Source organism: Mchenga conophoros, linkage group LG5, assembly GCF_057382185.1.
Source record: "Mchenga conophoros isolate Kocher_MC1m ecotype Shallow Benthic linkage group LG5, M_conophoros_male_GT1.1, whole genome shotgun sequence".
Classification (NCBI taxonomy): domain Eukaryota; kingdom Metazoa; phylum Chordata; class Actinopteri; order Cichliformes; family Cichlidae; genus Mchenga; species Mchenga conophoros.
The window spans coordinates 10,228,303-10,245,759 of record NC_140530.1 but is presented as its reverse complement, the minus strand read 5'-3'; the positions used below and the strand labels follow the sequence as shown (position 1 = coordinate 10,245,759).

The 17,457-nt window shown below is 38.3% G+C and overlaps 2 protein-coding genes across 2 annotated transcripts; both read left to right on the top strand.

Moving 5' to 3' along the window:
* Window positions 1-5,155: 5,155 nt before the first annotated feature.
* Window positions 5,156-7,654, top strand: LOC146573778 (red-sensitive opsin). The gene is made up of 6 exons (XM_085273163.1): window positions 5,156-5,341; window positions 6,076-6,372; window positions 6,505-6,673; window positions 6,769-6,934; window positions 7,026-7,265; window positions 7,355-7,654. The coding sequence occupies exons 1-6, from the start codon at window positions 5,239-5,241 to the stop codon at window positions 7,451-7,453; spliced, it is 1,074 nt and encodes a 357-aa protein (XP_085129289.1). The 5' UTR covers window positions 5,156-5,238; the 3' UTR covers window positions 7,454-7,654.
* Window positions 7,655-11,244: 3,590 nt separating this feature from the next.
* Window positions 11,245-17,291, top strand: gnl3l (G protein nucleolar 3 like). The gene is made up of 15 exons (XM_085273151.1): window positions 11,245-11,343; window positions 11,440-11,483; window positions 12,025-12,132; window positions 12,217-12,333; window positions 12,410-12,493; window positions 13,191-13,326; window positions 13,400-13,503; window positions 13,625-13,769; window positions 13,946-14,033; window positions 15,193-15,370; window positions 15,490-15,632; window positions 15,722-15,858; window positions 15,999-16,165; window positions 16,277-16,448; window positions 17,193-17,291. The coding sequence occupies exons 1-15, from the start codon at window positions 11,331-11,333 to the stop codon at window positions 17,255-17,257; spliced, it is 1,701 nt and encodes a 566-aa protein (XP_085129277.1). The 5' UTR covers window positions 11,245-11,330; the 3' UTR covers window positions 17,258-17,291.
* Window positions 17,292-17,457: the final 166 nt, after the last annotated feature.

Genomic DNA, 17,457 nt, shown 5'->3' with positions numbered 1-17,457 from the left:
GGAAAAGAAAAGAAAAAAGCTTTAACAATGATGCAAACCAACCTCACTCTTCTGATTTATTCACAGCTCATGGATTTGTTTCATAGCTTCTATTTATAGATGCTCAGAAAGCAGCATTTATCTCCAAGTCCTTGTTAATATTTGAAACCCTGCATCAATCACAGCTAAATATGGTAAAGAAAATGGTTACATTTATTTTCAGGACATTTGTATGCAATTCAAACATAATGCAAAAGCCACATTACAGTTTTCAGTAAGTGTTTAATATTATTGAGTCTGCTGAGGAAACACCCACTTTGTGTGTTAAATTTAAATATAATTGTTAATTTGCTACTGTGCTGCAAAAGGTGAGGATCTGCAGCATTTGGCCTACAGATAGTGTCATAATTAATGACCTTTCACAGCAGTCCCAATAGAGATTAACAGAGAACCCATTAATCCCATTGCAGCACTATTGGCTTACAATTCACCTAGAGTGTACTTGTAAGATGGTCTTTATTGATTATGAACGAATGGGGATGAGACACAAAAGATCAACTTTTATCTTTGTAAAATAAAAATACAAAACGGTTTTTCTTGCAGAGAAAGCCCTTTTCCTCATAAAATGGTAGATTTCTTCAAATTCATGCTGATGGGGAAGCAATCAGAGGACACTGTGCCTCTGAGGCATCCACCTCCATACCATAATCATAACAAATGTTCGATTAGATCAAAACATGCAGTTTCTTATATGTACCTACACATGCATATAAGAAACTCTATATTCCAGATGATTGTGATGGTTGAAGGTCAAATCTTTCAGGCAGCTGCAGCCAAATATTCTCTGTTTTTGCTTGCTTGAAATCAAAATATTAACTGATGTAAGGGGGTTTGTTGACCTCACAGTGACTCATATCAGGGATTTTCTGCAACTGAAAGCACAAACAAATCTAAAAATGGAACTATAACTACTCCTTTGGTGCTTTTAAAAAAAAAAAAAAATCAAAAACCTAAAGGAAAATTGCAAGTTACATTTTGGATCTATAACTCTGTTAACCCTTTGCAAAAAAACAGTCCTTGCCAAAATACTAAAAACTAAGATTACTGAGAAACATTGCTGCTAAGAAGTGAAAGTCACACAATCACACATCATACTAATATTTCTGGAATTGATCTCTTTTTTTGCACATCTGTACAGCAGGAGAGAAGGAGTAAAAACTTTGATCATCAAATCCTCCTCAAACACAGATTTGAAATAAATCAGAATTATCTGGTGTGAAGTAAACACAAGAAAGTAAAGATTGGCAAAGATGGAGCTGGTTCACGTCACACCAGTGGAGCAATTTGCAGTCATTTCCTGTCACTGCAAGTTAATGACTGGAAATTACCTAAGACAGTGAATGAATAAACCAGACCTCTTAGTGACTATGGTCATGGAGATACCAGTCGATAGTCGGGAGCAGATCTGAGTTCTGCTAGTAGTGAACTTTTGACAAACACGAATAGTTCAGAACTAGCGGAATTCCAGTCCTACCCTCGAAACATCTCGCTGTGACGTGGGAAAAACAGCCAGAGTAAAACAAAACCAAAAAGCCCTTTACCTAGCATCATCTCTACCTCTCAGGTGATATGTAAATTTACATTAAGAGATAGATCCCTACTTAACTTCACATTTTAGAAATGTCTTTGTTTAACCCACTGTTGCTTCCTAATCTAAGGTGGAAAATTTTAGCAAGTGCTAACATGAAGAGAGACACAGTTGGAAATACAAAAGTAGAAAAATATAAAGAAAATTTACAACTCCCTCCAGTTTTGGGGTCCATCCTTTTCCTGGTGTAAAGTCCTTGTCCGAGGAAGGGTTCTTATCAAATCTGCATGTCTGCTACCTGTGCAAGAAGTGGACTCAACAAAACTGTAGAGTTAGGGATTAAGGTAAACCACTACAGCAGCTTTGAGGACCCTTAGCTTTCCCCTGAAATGAACCGCTGTTCCGGAGAGATTAAAGTGTTTACGGAGCGAGCATGCCAAAAGTAATTACTCTGTGTTAATCTGTTTTGTGGAGGAACCTGAGTTGTCCGTATAATCTGCTTTGGCCTGCTTGGAGATGAGAAATCTTCGCTCACTTTTCACTGTGTCAAATAGGTTAGACATTCACGGCTAAGACAGGAGAAGGTGGTGCAACACAGCTGCTGTCCTTGCAACGTCCTCAGCTAGGAACACTGGTGCAGTGCTGCTATCATATAATGTTACAGTTATGGTAATGTTTGTAGCCAGTGAAAGATCCACAATGAAACTGTGCAGATGAGGAATTTCTTTCAGAATCAGATATTTGAAACCTGACAGCTACTTTGTGATTTACAGCCAAGGAGCTGAGTCACACTTATATTTAGTGCATTACAATGAGTCCCCTCGGAGACAACAGGCTTTGGAAAATAAGTTAAACAGCCCATTAACAACAGAAATGAACTATTAACCTACTGCGCTGACCTGTTACCTCAATTGTGTTTTGGAACAGTTAATACTGACACATCCTCCTCAGTCAGTGGCAAATCCGGACTTTCGGGAGCATACCCGGTGGGTCACTTAAAGCGTCGGATTGGTTTTGCAGTCGTAAACAAAACATTCTTATCAAATTTAACAATGATCACATTAGTTAACCTGCTCTAAAAGTAGGCTACATGTTCCACTTTCTGTGGCTGTGACACTGTGGCCTCTGGGTGGCACTAGTCAGGGAATTCCCTCCACCCAAATCGTTATACTTAGTTTGGCCGAAGCAGCTCAGCTTTAGTCTTTTTAGGTCATAGACTGTATAAAAAAGATTAACATAGTGTACGACTCTGAAAGTTGAAAGCAGTTCATGATTCCTTAAACCTGCTCTAATGACTAAAACTGTCGTCTGCTACCCGAGTTTATGATCTCTGTTGCGAGTGAATGCAGTGTGATTTAAATGTTGTAAATTATGCTCCGTGTTATAGTCAAGAAAGACCACAGAGCAGCATTTGTTTTAAGGAATAATTGTTGCAGCTTCATAACATTGTTGCTGCCACTGAAAATTACATTTTATTCAGCTTTAAATGTGCATGATGGTCAGCTTGATGAATAATACTAAATAGCAACTTTAAATATGATTCAGGACTGAGACCTCATCTGTAATCCTAAATATTAATCTATTAATGCTTTGCTAGCAACACACAGTGTTTTTGTAGCTGTGTTATCTGGAACCTTTATCTTATACTTGTTTTAGCTAACATTAGCTAAGATGTTAATATCTTTGACTCAAACTCCAAAAAATAAAAGTCAATCTATATTTAATTAATTCTTGCAGTCATTGTCTGTCTAACCCAAGGACACCTAATACTGTGTTGGCTCCCCAGAGGAAAACATAGTATTTACTTTGCTAGGCCTTAGATGTAGCTGTTGGGTTGAGCTTAGGGGACTGACTCAGACATTTGACTATCGGTCTGAAGGAGCTCATGTTTGTTTTGCTGTATATATTGCTTGTTATTATCCATGTTTACACTGAGACATTGCCACATCGCCATTTGACTCAGCAGCTAAATCATCAATAAACAGCAGTTTCCCAGTTCCCCTGCATGCTAATTTCACAGCACTGCCTTCAAAATGGTTGAAAAATAATGGGAAACGCTTTTCTTCCCACGTCCCATAGTTCTGCTCATTGTTCATCTTGGTTTTAATCAGTTCAAAGAATCTTGTTTTGTACCTACGCATGTTTTTTTCTGTTTACTTGAAATTGTTTTTACATTCATTAAGTCATGTCTTGATTCTAGATTTACTAACGTCCCACCTTTTATCTCATTAGTCATTAAAAAAAATCATAACTATGGTATGTAACAGTTTCTGTTAAGAAATCTCTGGTAGCCTACTGGTTTTCACTTGTAACACTTTGAATATTAGATCAATGGCCACAGATGCATTAGGTTCTCCGAAGGCTTACACAGATCCTCCAGTGTTTTTTCCTATATCAATTTAATCACATAATTAAGTAGCTACAGGAATTATCATCCAGTTGTCACATAATTGCATGAGTTATTGTTAACGTGTGAAGTTGGATTTCATAAACAGCGACTTAGAACAGATCTCCCAGATACACACTATCCTGCAGAATAGTGCATCAGACAGAGGACAGAGGACAGAGGGACTTTAGACAGATTGCGTTCAGTGCTCTTTGTCAAAAATGTGAAAAAACAATTGAATTTGCAACTCATGAAAAGATTTAAAAACACTCTCACGCAGTCTTGTACCATAAAATTACTACCAGCTTTTCAATTATCAGGCTTTCCCATAACCAAATGAAGTCTTCAATAGCCACCCTCACAGATCCATCATGAAGTGACTCATCTTGAATGAGCTAGTTCTAAATTTTATCATTTAATTTGTTTATTGTTTAAGTTACTTATTAGCCTAAAGACAATCATTCAAACAACCAGTTTCATGAGGCTTGCTCATAATGCTCATAAGTACAAAAAGTGTTCCTCCCTTTGCTTGCCACTTGCCATAAGGGCTATGACGTGTGTTGCAGGGTCAAAGGACTGTCAAAGAATCCGATGAACCCTCTATCCGGAGGGATTAAATGTGTCTTACTTCCCTCACAGGTCAACAACTGAAACCTGCACTATTATAGGACCGCGGATCTCCACTTCTCCACTAAAGCTGCTCTGAGAGTGCTATGCAAATCAGGGCTGACACATATACCTGTTAGGATCACAGTAGCATAAATATTAAATATTGCAAAGTGTCTGGATTTGACACCTCTCTGTATTCAAAAGTATAAGAAAGTAAACATTTTCTTTATAGGTTTAATGGTGATTTGAGAGATATATGCACTTTTATGTTTCTACTTTTCATTTCTACATGGTTATAAACCAAATGAGCCACTAGAGAACTCAGTGTGGAAAAATTAGGACACAAAACTGGCATTTATTTGTTGGTCAAAGATCTTGAAACTAATCCTTATCTGAAGTCAGTGGACGGAAATCCACTTTCAAACAAGATTATTCTAGCATTTTGTCTTAACCTCATTAGTTGATTGTTTTAATTACAGTTCAGGGTTATTGCTTTGCCACTGTGCTGCACTGCCAATAGGCACATCACAGCTATAATTTGATTGTGACCTAATCCAATCATGGGTTTGTGAAGCATAGGTATAAAAGCAAAAGTCAGATCTGTAGCACCAAGCAGCCAAGGAGGTAGCAAGTGACAAGAAAGGCTAACAGCTCAGGACCTCCTTCTAAGAACAGAATGGCAGAAGAGTGGGGAAAACAAAGTTTTGCTGCAAGGCGGTATCATGAAGATTCAACCAGGGGATCAGCCTTCGCTTACACAAACAGCAATAACACCAGAGGTACGGTACCACAGTATTATTCTCTCATGAATTGACCGGCATAGGAGCTTGTAACAAAATAACAAAAGAAAAGATTGCTGTTTGACTTGCTAGAGCTGGATTCAAAATCAGTCTTTTAGTCTTGAAACAATAATGTCTACTAATGATGCTGTATGCAGTTGGGTGTGCATTTTTAAGAGTAACTGAAAACTGTTTTCGACCAGTGTTTGGTGGCATTCTTATTATAGTATTGTTACATCTTATTGGTAACAATCCTTTTTATGCATCCAGTTTGGTAACAAAGATCTGGGCTGTTTTTAAAAAAAAATAAACACCCAGAGGCTCTTTTCATATAAAGATACTTATTTTAACTGTAATCTGATTCAAATCTAATGAAGTAGTTTGGACTGTTGTATGTCAAAATGGTGAATGATACCAGCACATAAGTAGTGCTGTGGTGCTGTTAGTGATTCTGTTAGTGATCTTTTCACAAATACAAGTACACGTACAAGTACAAGTACTCTCACTTGTTGAGCTGCCATGCAAGGTCTGCCATCAGCAGCAACTTGGGTACAGGCTCTTTCTCCAAGAAAATCTCCCACACAAAGGGGGTCGAACCACGGACTTGAATCTGCTGCCTAAGCCATTTGAAAAGACACACAAACTGTTAGAACCACAGTTAGTGCAATGGAGAGAGGTTGTGCAAAAACATGAGATGCCAAATTGTTTTTTCTTTTTTTCTTTTTTTTTTTTAGATCCCTTTGAGGGTCCCAATTACCACATCGCACCTCGATGGATTTACAATCTTTCAACACTCTGGATGTTTGTCGTGGTGGTCTTATCAGTCTTCACCAACGGTCTCGTCTTAGTGGCCACAATGAAGTTTAAGAAACTGCGTCACCCTCTAAACTGGATCTTGGTCAATCTAGCCATTGCTGATCTGGGAGAGACTGTTTTTGCCAGCACCATCAGTGTATGCAACCAATTTTTTGGCTACTTCATTCTAGGACACCCAATGTGTATCTTTGAGGGCTATGTTGTCTCAGTTTGTGGTAAGTGGCCACCGTTTTGTTATTTATTTTTTTATTTTTATATTAAATGTAAAAGTATTTGAAGACAGGATTATGTCAAATGTAAGGCTGCAGGCTAAATAAACTTACTGAGTATCCTGCTTCTTTACACAGGTATTGCTGCTCTTTGGTCCCTGACAATCATCTCCTGGGAAAGATGGATAGTTGTGTGCAAACCTTTTGGAAATGTCAAATTTGATGCCAAATGGGCCACAGCTGGAATTGTCTTCTCCTGGGTCTGGTCTGCAGTTTGGTGTGCTCCTCCCATATTTGGATGGAGCAGGTAAACTACTCTGCTGCTTCTTTTAATGTCACAGATGCATACAAAGGCAGAGTCTTTTAAATATAAACTAGAGACTAAACATTTTCTTGCTTTAGGTACTGGCCTCATGGACTGAAGACTTCCTGTGGACCTGATGTGTTCAGTGGAAGTGAAGACCCTGGAGTACAGTCCTACATGATTGTTCTCATGCTTACTTGCTGTATCCTCCCCCTGGCTATCATCATCCTGTGCTACCTTGCTGTGTGGATGGCCATCCGTGCTGTATGCTACTTTAATTTGATTTTTATAATTTTCAGTTCAGAGATGTGAGAATAGAAGATTTGATCTCACATTCTTGATTTTTCAACCACAGGTTGCCATGCAGCAGAAGGAGTCAGAGTCAACCCAGAAGGCTGAGAGGGAAGTCTCCAGGATGGTCGTTGTCATGATCGTGGCTTATTGTGTCTGCTGGGGACCTTACACCTTCTTTGCCTGCTTTGCTGCAGCCAACCCTGGATATGCCTTCCACCCTCTGGCTGCTGCTATGCCTGCATACTTTGCCAAGAGCGCTACTATCTACAACCCAATCATCTATGTCTTCATGAACAGACAGGTGGGCTCAATATTAACACAAAGGTAAATTTACCCTGTCAAATCGGTTTTAGTTTTTAACATGCTTTTATTTTATTCCTTCCCAATCAGTTCCGCACATGCATCATGCAGCTCTTTGGCAAACAAGTGGATGATGGCTCCGAAGTCTCCACATCAAAGACTGAGGTCTCCTCTGTGGCTCCCGCATAAATATCCATGTTCTCCATTTTGGGAAAAAAAAGATAAATGTTTTGATTTGTACAGTAAATATTTATTGTTTCCTTTTTTCTTTCTTTTTTTTAGTAAATATAGCTTTCTCTGGCAAATAAAAAAGAAAAAAAATACACATAAAGCAAATGAATCATTATATTACTTGTCTTTTTTCAAATGTAAATAAAAATATCAAGCATATTTCAAGCTGTAGTGCTGGTGTATTTTATAACTACTAGTGTAGCAATTGTTTGACCACTATTGCTATTTTCACTGGTGTTATTTGGTATTAAGCAGGAGACCTTACAAACATTTGTGTCTTGAAATGCTGTAGCACAAACCTTCACATTTACTATACACTGGCAAAAGCACTTGACTGAATCAGGGAGTCAAAGATTTCCTCATCTTTATTTTCCACCTGGGATGTAACTTCACTCAAAAACGGGAAACCACTCCTCTTATCTTTAGCAGAATGGCCAACTTTTTGAGGATTGGTTGTTGGTTTTCTTCAACTGTCGCTGGAAGAAGAAGAACCAAACAAAACTTAATCACATACTATATATATGTGTTACAGCTCCAAATTAATGGTTCTTAAAAAATGTTAATGAAACAGCAGCAAGGCTAATTCTTAAATTTGTAAGAGATTTACTGGAATCAAAGGTTATTCATCATAATGTTAGAACTCAGAAAATGAAGCTAAATAAATAACTGAGGATCAACTAATTCTAAATGTATAGCAGTGAGCTAGTGTCAGATTTCCTTCTTACACGCCCATGTAAAGTTAAACATTTGCGTGACTATGCCTGAAAAAGTTTATACCAAGAAAAAAAAAAGGTTTTTCAATATCTGTCAATTACACGTGCACACAAATCTGATAAAAATAAATACTAGATGTGACATTAAGATGAAGCTATTCACAAGAGAGTAATATTTGGTACACAGATGCAGAACAAAATCACATTTTGCTCACCTAGTTAAGGAAGTTCACACTAACAGCTTGTCTACATTCACATTAAAAACAAAAAGTGGAAAAGTTAACATCTTTAGAGTCATCCAGGAGCCTTTCACCTCCTCCTCTCCTACATGGAGTTCTTAACTAATGTTGACCTGTGAGGCAAGTGGACTTGAGGAGTGCACTGATTAAACCATTATGCCAGCTTTGGTAAATCTCACCCTTTCCCTCAAGCGAACTGTCAATCCGGAGAGATTAAAAGGTTCCAGAGCAAACTTGCCAGACGTGAAGGGTTACGGAGTAAACAGGTCAGACATCAGATGCCAACGTGAGGCGTTCCTGCTAATCTGATTTGTGAGGATGTGAGAAATTGTCACCTTCATTATCACGGCACTCACACTACCAGAACATCAAGAAACAGCTGCAAGAGCAACAGTGTCCTCTGATGCCTTGGGTAAAATCTGAACATGCTAAAACAAATACAAATGTGGCATTTAACATGTTATACTATATTAAACACCTGATCCAAAGTCTGGCACAGGACTGTACCCTTTAATGCTACAGATGTTGGGAGAATGGGACTGCCACCAACAGTGGGTGACAACAGGAAATCGTGAGGGTCATACAAAATGACACAGCATGGATGACAGAAATCATATATGCAGGAATAAATAACAATTTTGTGTTTCAACTCATTGTAGGGTGTCTTCCTCTCTCATGTTTATTAAAATAATTGCCAACATAGGACAGTATTGCCAGGAGTTGATACAGTTGGTACATTTTTAGTCCCTTTAAAGCATGACTCAGCAGTACAGGCAACACTAACTGAGTAAAAAAAAAGTAAATAACCGATTTATAACCAGAAATGAGAGTAAAGGAAATTAGGAACTACTTACTGAACAGTTTGAATTGCAACAGCCAACCTCATTAAAGAGTAGAGCAACTTCACAAAGAAAGGCATTAGCAAATATTCTGCATTGGAAAAGAAGTAATAAAGTATTACTAAAGTAATACAATGTCTGACTGTGTTTAGTTCAGGTTTAAAAATGGCTTATAACATTGTTAATCTTCAGGTGTACACCTTAAAGCCTCACATTCTGTTGTCAGGAGAATAAGACTACAATGTTCTCGAGAGCTTACAAAACACGACACAGTGGATTACGTTTTTTTTTCTTTTTAAAAAAAAATATTGTTGATGCTCCCAAACTGCTAGTTTAAATCAAGAGTGAACTTAACTGTTTTCATTTAACATGCTAATGTTTTAATTAAAATTACTCTTCCTTTCTTTAACAAAACCGTATTCAGAATTTAATGGTAATTTTCACTTATACTTTGCATATAAAACAAGGTTAATATTAACATGTTTCACGTACCACTACTCTCTACTCCACTGATTCAATTCAGGGTCATGCTGAGGCTGGAGACTGTCCCAGGTGGGTGAGAGGCAGGGTGCACGCCGTAGGCTGCAATGATAACATGCATTTAATCATGCAAGTCTTTTTATTAAATATGATTATGGATGGACTGCCACTGATAATGCTTTTATTTTATTTTCTTTATTTTATTTATTTTAAGACAGATTGCGAACTCAGAGTTCTTTGCATGCGCCACCTTTCTCAGCTTCAATAGTCGTCCTCTTTGAAATCAGGCCATTTCTGGGGTTAAGATTGCAAGAGTTTGTTTTGATAACTTGAAAATATCATTATTAGCTATAATAGAAGTAAAAATAATGTCTTTATCAGCTATAATAACATTCTGGTAGTGTTTGCTGTTCATAAATAGAAAAAAATCACAATCTTTTACATTTCTCTATTTTCTCCACATGGTTTAAGAATTGCAGTGTTCATTTATTATAACGACTTTTTATTAAACATTTTTTCTTATGTTTTGTTTGTTTGTTTGGGCTTCTTGTTTTTGTTGTTGTTGTATTATTTTAACATGTTCAAAATAAAGCCACATTGCATCTCAATAAGGAGAGATCGTTAGAAGGAACTAAACATAACTTATTGATATACAGAATTCAATAAAGGTATTTGCCGATTAGACTCTGATGGCCCAAAAAAGCACAAATGGAATGACAGGGATTAGGGCAAGACCCCCGGAGTCTAGACACTGTTGGTAGAGATGGAGATGGAGGCTTGAATTGAGCCTGAGAATCAAGGGGGAGGTGGAGATGGGGAGGAGGTGGGGTGCACGAAGGCGTCTGCAAGGGAGACTGACTGATGAGCAGTGATATTTAAAGTACGCAGAGTGGAGGCTGGTTGGCTTAAAGTAGGCTGACTAGACCAGTGATGCCACAATGAGCTTGACAGCGTGGAAAAGTGAAAGTGATGTAAAGCTTAGATTAACCACCAAACACCTGGAAAGCAGACAGATATGTGACTACAAATCTTCCGCAATGAACTTATGCATAAATTCATTACATTGGTGCCAGAGCCATTTCAGTGAAGACTCTTTACCAGATGCATTTGCGTGAAATGTTGCATAACCTCAAAGTTATGCTAGGCCACTGTTTGAGCTGTCTCCTGGTTCCTGTTCTATGGATTGTAATGACTTTGGAATTAAGTTAGAATCAAAAAACCGAATGAGAAAAACGATGCTGTCCAAAACATATTCATGAGTTAAAATGAACTAGCCCCTGTCTCAAAAGTGCCTTTTTGTTATTTCTTGGTTAGCCCAAAACAGTTTCTGTTATAATTTGTGCATTATAATGGTAATGACAACATATTACAATAATAATATTATAACGCAAGCACTTAAATTCTCTATCTACGCTGTCAGTTACAACTTAAATATGTTTATTTTTCTAAGCTTTTATTTCGACATTTAACCGGATGTTGTTGTTGACGTCATCGTGTGCGCATGTCCACCTCTTTGGGAAGCAGTACACGTGAAGTCTGAGAAGAGCAAGGCTAGGGTGAAGTTATGTCTAAAGCTAGTAGGTATCCATCAGTTTATAGCTGAAAGTATTGACTCACTGAATGCGTGAAATGACATTTAAACGTCTTCGTTTTGTATTTTTTGCATTTAACAGAACAGAAACGAGCCAAACGACTCGGGTTCAGTGCGAAGTTTAAGGTGAGTGCTACAAAGCTAATGTTATCTGTCGCTAACTTTTAGCCCTGCTGGAGCAGTCAGTAATAGTTCGGTTGGTACTGAACTGGCGCTGAGAACCGAGCTTCTCAGCGCCCGTATGTAGTCGGTGTCACACTTTAAACGTTTTTCATGTTTTCACCAAACATTTAGGAAACATTTCATTGTGACGCCAAGACAAGCAAAAACATTGTAGGCACCACTGGGAGATCTATGACACTTTCATTAGTCCCTCGGTTGGGAAAGTCACAGTAGCAGGTTTACAGCGGGAAAATGAATAGAGCAGGAATAAATAGATGCGGGATAGCCAAAAACAACTGGACTATATGGTAATAAAAGTCAAATGTACACTGTGCATAGAGTATATTGTATTTGAGCTTATCAGTGGTAGTGATTTGTATCTTTACCATGGTTGGCTGCATTTATCATTCAATGTAAACAAGACAGTAAAATGAATGCTTTTGCTTTCAAGTGCTGTGCTGATGAGCTAAAATATATTACAACTCCCTGTGTGTTTATCCTACAGGCTAAAGATGGAAGAAAGGGGGATGCTTCGGGGCGGAGAAATACAGAACAGTCCCCTGCTCAGACTGTCAAGGACAGCAGAAACCCAGAAGAAATCAGGAAACAAAGGGTACGTCCTTTGAAAGTCTTGGCTGTACCAGATTTGATGGCAAATTGGTGAATCATTCTCTTATGTCACATCTTACTACATTAGCTTCAGGACCTTCAGGAGAAGCAGAAATTGTCTCGAGAACGAGAGCTTATGAAGAGGAGAAATTTGCAAACCTTCCAGAATGACATCCTTCAGCGACAAAGGGAGTTTGAGCAGAGGGTAAGCACGATACTCTAACTGCATACTTTACAGTTTGCTGCTGTGGTCATTACCATATTCTTCTTTGTCCTCACAGGAGACAGAGATGCAGAGTTTAGAAAAGCATGTCAACTTTGAAAATGAGAATTCAAGGAAAGCATATTACAGAGAATTTAAAAAGGTATGTAATTGCACTGCACACTGGTCTGTATATGGACCACAACAAGAATTAATCTTCTTATTTTAGACTAAATGAAATTTTGACATTCTTTAAAATCACTCTGTATCATTCAGTATCTTATAGCCTGTTTCCTCTAGTACATACTCTGGTCGGCTTGGCTCGACTCAACTTGGTTTTTAGGGTTTTCCATTAGGTGGTAGTACTAGGTACTTCAGCAGTAGTAGCTGGGTTCTCGACCTGGCTTCCAAGCAATCTGAGGTGATTCGAAAATGTGACATCAACAGACTGCATGCCACTAATTGGCTAGTCAGAGACATCACTCGAAGAGTCATGAAATAGTCTCTTTCACAAAAATCAATGCTGTCAGTTTTCGAACTCGAAAATGAGGGAATTGGTTACGCAAAAAACAACACTGTGATCCCAGGGACTGGCAAAACGACATACACCAAGCAGGAGTTTTACCATCGGCTTCACGTCCTCCTTTGTTGTGGTGTTTGTGTCACATACAAATGATGTCATGGGACTTTCACTCCATGTTGCTAAAATGACCACGTGCACATTAGCTGGTACCTGGTTGTTATGGAAAATGACTGAACTTGAGTCAAGCCAAGTAGGTACTAGTCAAAAAGGGCTATTAGAAACATGATGGATGAGAGAGGAGTTGACATGAGCGTTATTTGACATGCTGCTTTTTAAGGTTGTGGAGGCCTCTGATGTGATTCTGGAGGTACTGGACGCGCGTGACCCTCTTGGCTGCAGATGTCCTCAGGTGGAACAGGCGGTCATTCAGAGTGGAACGAACAAGAAGATAGTTTTAGTCCTCAATAAAATTGGTAAGAAGGCCACTAACATTGTACATATCTCATTTGTTTATTAAAATAGTAAATGGCTTTACTTTGGTTCCAGATTTGGTGTCAAAAGAAATAGTGGAAAAGTGGATAAAGTATCTTAGAAATGAGTTCCCCACTGTGGCTTTTAAAGCATCTACTCAGCAGCAGACTAAGAACTTGGTGAGTAGTGAAGCAGTTATGCTCTAATTATCTAGAAATAAAGATTAAATCCAGGCTGTACTTTGTTTTTAAATGTGACTCTGGCATGAACTCTGCACATTATGTCTCCTGCCATGGGAAGAAACGCAGCAACGTTCCAGTGACACAAGCCACCACAGAGCTTCTCAGCACCAGTGCTTGTATTGGAGCAGACTGCTTGATGAAGCTACTGGGCAACTATTGCCGCAACCTGGATATAAAGACAGCCATCACTGTAGGTGTTGTAGGTAAGTGCCGTGCCCTGAAATTCTGAGAGCACCAATAAGTTGGCTACAGACAATCTGTCTACACAAAATGTCTTCGAGGCCAGATTGAATCAAAGGTTACACACTGCTGTTTTTGTACCAGGTTTTCTTCTTTCGAGTAAATAGGATTTTTTTTTCGTTCCATTAATGTTTTGCAGGTTTTCCTAATGTTGGAAAGAGTAGTTTGATCAACAGTCTGAAACGAGCACGAGCATGTAATGTTGGAGCCACACCAGGTGTCACCAAGTAAGTACACATTAACATGCTCAACCTACATGCCTACACTTGTTTTCTAGGCAAGGCAAGGCAAATTTATTTGTATAGCACAATTCAACAACAAGGTGATTCAAAGTGCTTTACAGAGACATTAGAAACAAAAACAAATAAAAAGCATGATTTAAAATTGATTAAAACAAGCAAACAAACTAACTAAACACACACATTTCACACCTGTTCGCGCGATCTGAACCCTTATCGTAAGGGGAGCTACCAGTCCTTCTGTGGACGAGCTACTTTCTATTTTAAATTCCCTGAATTTAAAATACTCTCTAGACCCAGTCTAGACCCAGCTGGGGAGCTACCCAGAGCTCTAAACCCACTTAACAAACAAACAAACAAAACAATATATAAAATCAAAACAGATAAAATCAGAACAGTAGATAAAATCAGTAGTTAATGTAAGTTTTGAAATTTAAGCTTAACAAACAAACAAAACAGTATATAAAATCAAAACAGATAAAATCAGAAATATTTTTCTAGATTTACTCTGTGACCCTGAAGCGTGAAATGATTTCCAGAAAATTAGAATGTTTGAAACTTTTTGATACTGGAATGTTTATTGAACTTTCTGACATTTTTTTAAAATATTAAGTTAATACATCTATTATTGTGAGTTTCACGTAATTTTTGGTACATCAGCATTTTTGTGCTTTTTTTATTTTTATTTTTATTTTTTTACTTTTTTGGGGGGTGGGGATCAAAACACTTGCACAAATTTGACAACTTGCTTTAAGTCTTGCTTTGTTTCCTGAAAAGTGAGTGAACACGAGTCACAGCCCCTGCCCAGATTTAGAGTTTTTATTATTACAGCTTAGGAAAGCTAATTAATGTTCACATTTGTGAAGTAGGTACTTGTGAAAAACAAGTTGCATTATGGTAATTAATTAATGTTCCATCATTCAACTTCATCATCTCAGCTATAAAAATAAAAAAATAATTCAGTTTTTACACACACACACACACACACACACACACACACACACACACACACACAGGGATGCAACCTCAGTGTAGTGAAGGCATACTTGGCAACTGTGCCAACTTTATATGTTCGTCTAACAAGACACAATTATGATGTGCATATTAATCCTGCCATGGTGTTCTTGATGGGTTTTCTGGATTTCAGGTGTCTTCAAGAGGTACATTTGGACAAACACATAAAGCTTCTGGACTGTCCCGGTATTGTCATGGCAACATCAACGACAGACGCCGCAATGATTCTTCGCAACTGTGTTAAAATCGAACAGCTTGTTGATCCCCTTCCACCCGTGGAAGCCATCCTCAGAAGGTGCAACAAGGCACAAGTAGGTCATGCTACCTCTTCAGCAACTGTACTGAATGATAACAGTGCAACTGTACTGAGCACTGAATAATAAGTAGTTCAAACAATGGCTTTGGGGTTGTTGTTTTTTTGGAAACACAGATCATGGAGCACTACGGTGTCCCAGACTTTCATACAGCTCTGGAGTTCTTGGCATTGCTCGCCCGTCGGCAAGGCAAACTGAGGAAGGGGGGGCTGCCGGACACTGACAAGGCAGCCAAGAGTGTACTAATGGACTGGACCGGGTTGGTATAGCTTTTTAAAGTTCTAGAAATGATATTGAAGCAACGGCTCAGTTTAAGCACTGTTAAATTCACAAAGTTATGTTTCTTAGGGGAAGGATTAGCTACTTCACACACCCTCCAGAGACACACACTCTTCCTACACACGTCAGTGCTGAGATCGTTACAGAAATGGGAAAAGCCTTTGACTGGGACGAGCTGGAAAAGGGAAATCAGGAGGTTCTTGCAGGTAAGCAAGTTATAATTAACAGTATCACAGTCAGGCAAATTAAATGGAACATGATGATAATATAAAACCACATGATTTGATCATGTAAACCTGTTCAGATAACTTTAGACTAAATGGTTTGTGCTTTCCTCTGTGTCCAGAGTCGTCTTGTCCTGACATTCAAATGGGATTCTGCATGGAAACCACTGGGCTGACACAGGGAGGCCAGGGCGAGTTGCACTGTGATCTGGGCTTGGAAGGAGGATCAGTGGAAGCATCATCCTCGAAAGAGGAAACTGAATCTATGGAGGATGATCAGGATCCAGAGGTGAGAAGCAGCAGTAGCCTTAAATTGTGGGTGAATTATAGTATATGATGACTGTGAATGCTGTTATTCATCTCACGTTTTATTTCTGCTATTTTGTTCCATTCAAAACAGTTTGGACCAATGACAGTGGAAATAAAATCACAGAAAAAGACAGAGGTACCCGCAACGGATGCTGCATCCAAGGCTCCGGATTTAAAGAATATCTTGAACGTGGACCCTCTGCTGCAGGGTCAGGCACTCCTGGCTGCGGGCAAGAAGAGGAAGAAGCTACAGAAAAGAGCTGGTTTGTGCAATTATTCATCTCAGTGTAATACTAATACTCACATTTTAGATATTTTACAACTGCTCCATGAATCCAGTTCACTACATTCAATTCACTAATATAATTCACATCCTTTTTAAAACACTGTGGAAGTAATGATTCATGGGTCTGTGTTGCGTCCTCTGGCACTGTTTCAGCATTGTTTATTGATGATTTTAACTGATAACTTATCGAGTGCACCGTAATACTCTGCACAGACTCAGATAAAAGTAGTAAAATTGATTGGACCGTGCCTCACAGGACAGCTAAACAGTGATCAAAAATATGATAAGAAACCAGCTCACAGCTTTTCTTCATTAGCCAAGTCAGTCATGATCACAATTCAAAGAAGTATGCATTTCACTTAATTAAATTATTGTGTTTGTTTTGATATTAGCAACTTTCTTTCATAAACCATTGTAAGTAAAAAGTAGAAAGACATCCTGAGCTAAGATCAGAACAAATCTATCAAGCGAGTTGGGTTTCGTCACAAAAATGTCGCTATACAGAGATAAAATTATTGATGTATTTGGAAAAGAAACCTCTGCTGCTAGCAGTTTGGTCAGCACAGAAAGTCGTGGTATCAACCAGCTCCTCAGTTTTTGTCCAAAAGGTTGCTTGTATGTGATTTGTGACACTTTTAGCATTTTTGTTTTTAAAATTTATTATAGAAATGATCTAGATTTTGCCCTAATGCTTTCTGGGTTCTTTTTCTTTGCTCTGCAGACAAACTTGCCACCAAACTCTCGGACACATTGACATCTGCAATGGACTTCTCATTTTCAGACTAAAATATTACCAAAATAAAATGATGAATTTAATGAATCCATTTTGGTGGTTTGTCTTTCTTTGACATGGCTATTATTGTTGTTGGGTTAAACATGTGCAGCAGTGAACCTGAGAAAAATTGTTTCTGAGGCCCTTAATACTTTCTTTGAAACTAAGTTTTTTTTTGTTGTTTTTTTTCTTTGTTTGGTTTTTTGTTTTTTGT

What these genes read in the sequence shown, in the direction of transcription:
- gnl3l (XM_085273151.1), top strand. An exon ending in TTTAGTCCTCAATAAAATTG is followed by an intron (nt 13,327 to 13,399) that starts GTAAGAAGGCCA and finishes CTTTGGTTCCAG; the next exon opens with ATTTGGTGTCAAAAGAAATA. An exon ending in GAAGGTGCAACAAGGCACAA is followed by an intron (nt 15,371 to 15,489) that starts GTAGGTCATGCT and finishes TTGGAAACACAG; the next exon opens with ATCATGGAGCACTACGGTGT.
- LOC146573778 (XM_085273163.1), top strand. Translation starts at nt 5,239, where the DNA reads ATGGCAGAAGAGTGGGGAAAACAAAGTTTTGCTGCAAGGCGGTATCAT. An exon ending in AAACAGCAATAACACCAGAG is followed by an intron (nt 5,342 to 6,075) that starts GTACGGTACCAC and finishes TTTTTTTTTTAG; the next exon opens with ATCCCTTTGAGGGTCCCAAT. An exon ending in ATGTCTTCATGAACAGACAG is followed by an intron (nt 7,266 to 7,354) that starts GTGGGCTCAATA and finishes CTTCCCAATCAG; the next exon opens with TTCCGCACATGCATCATGCA.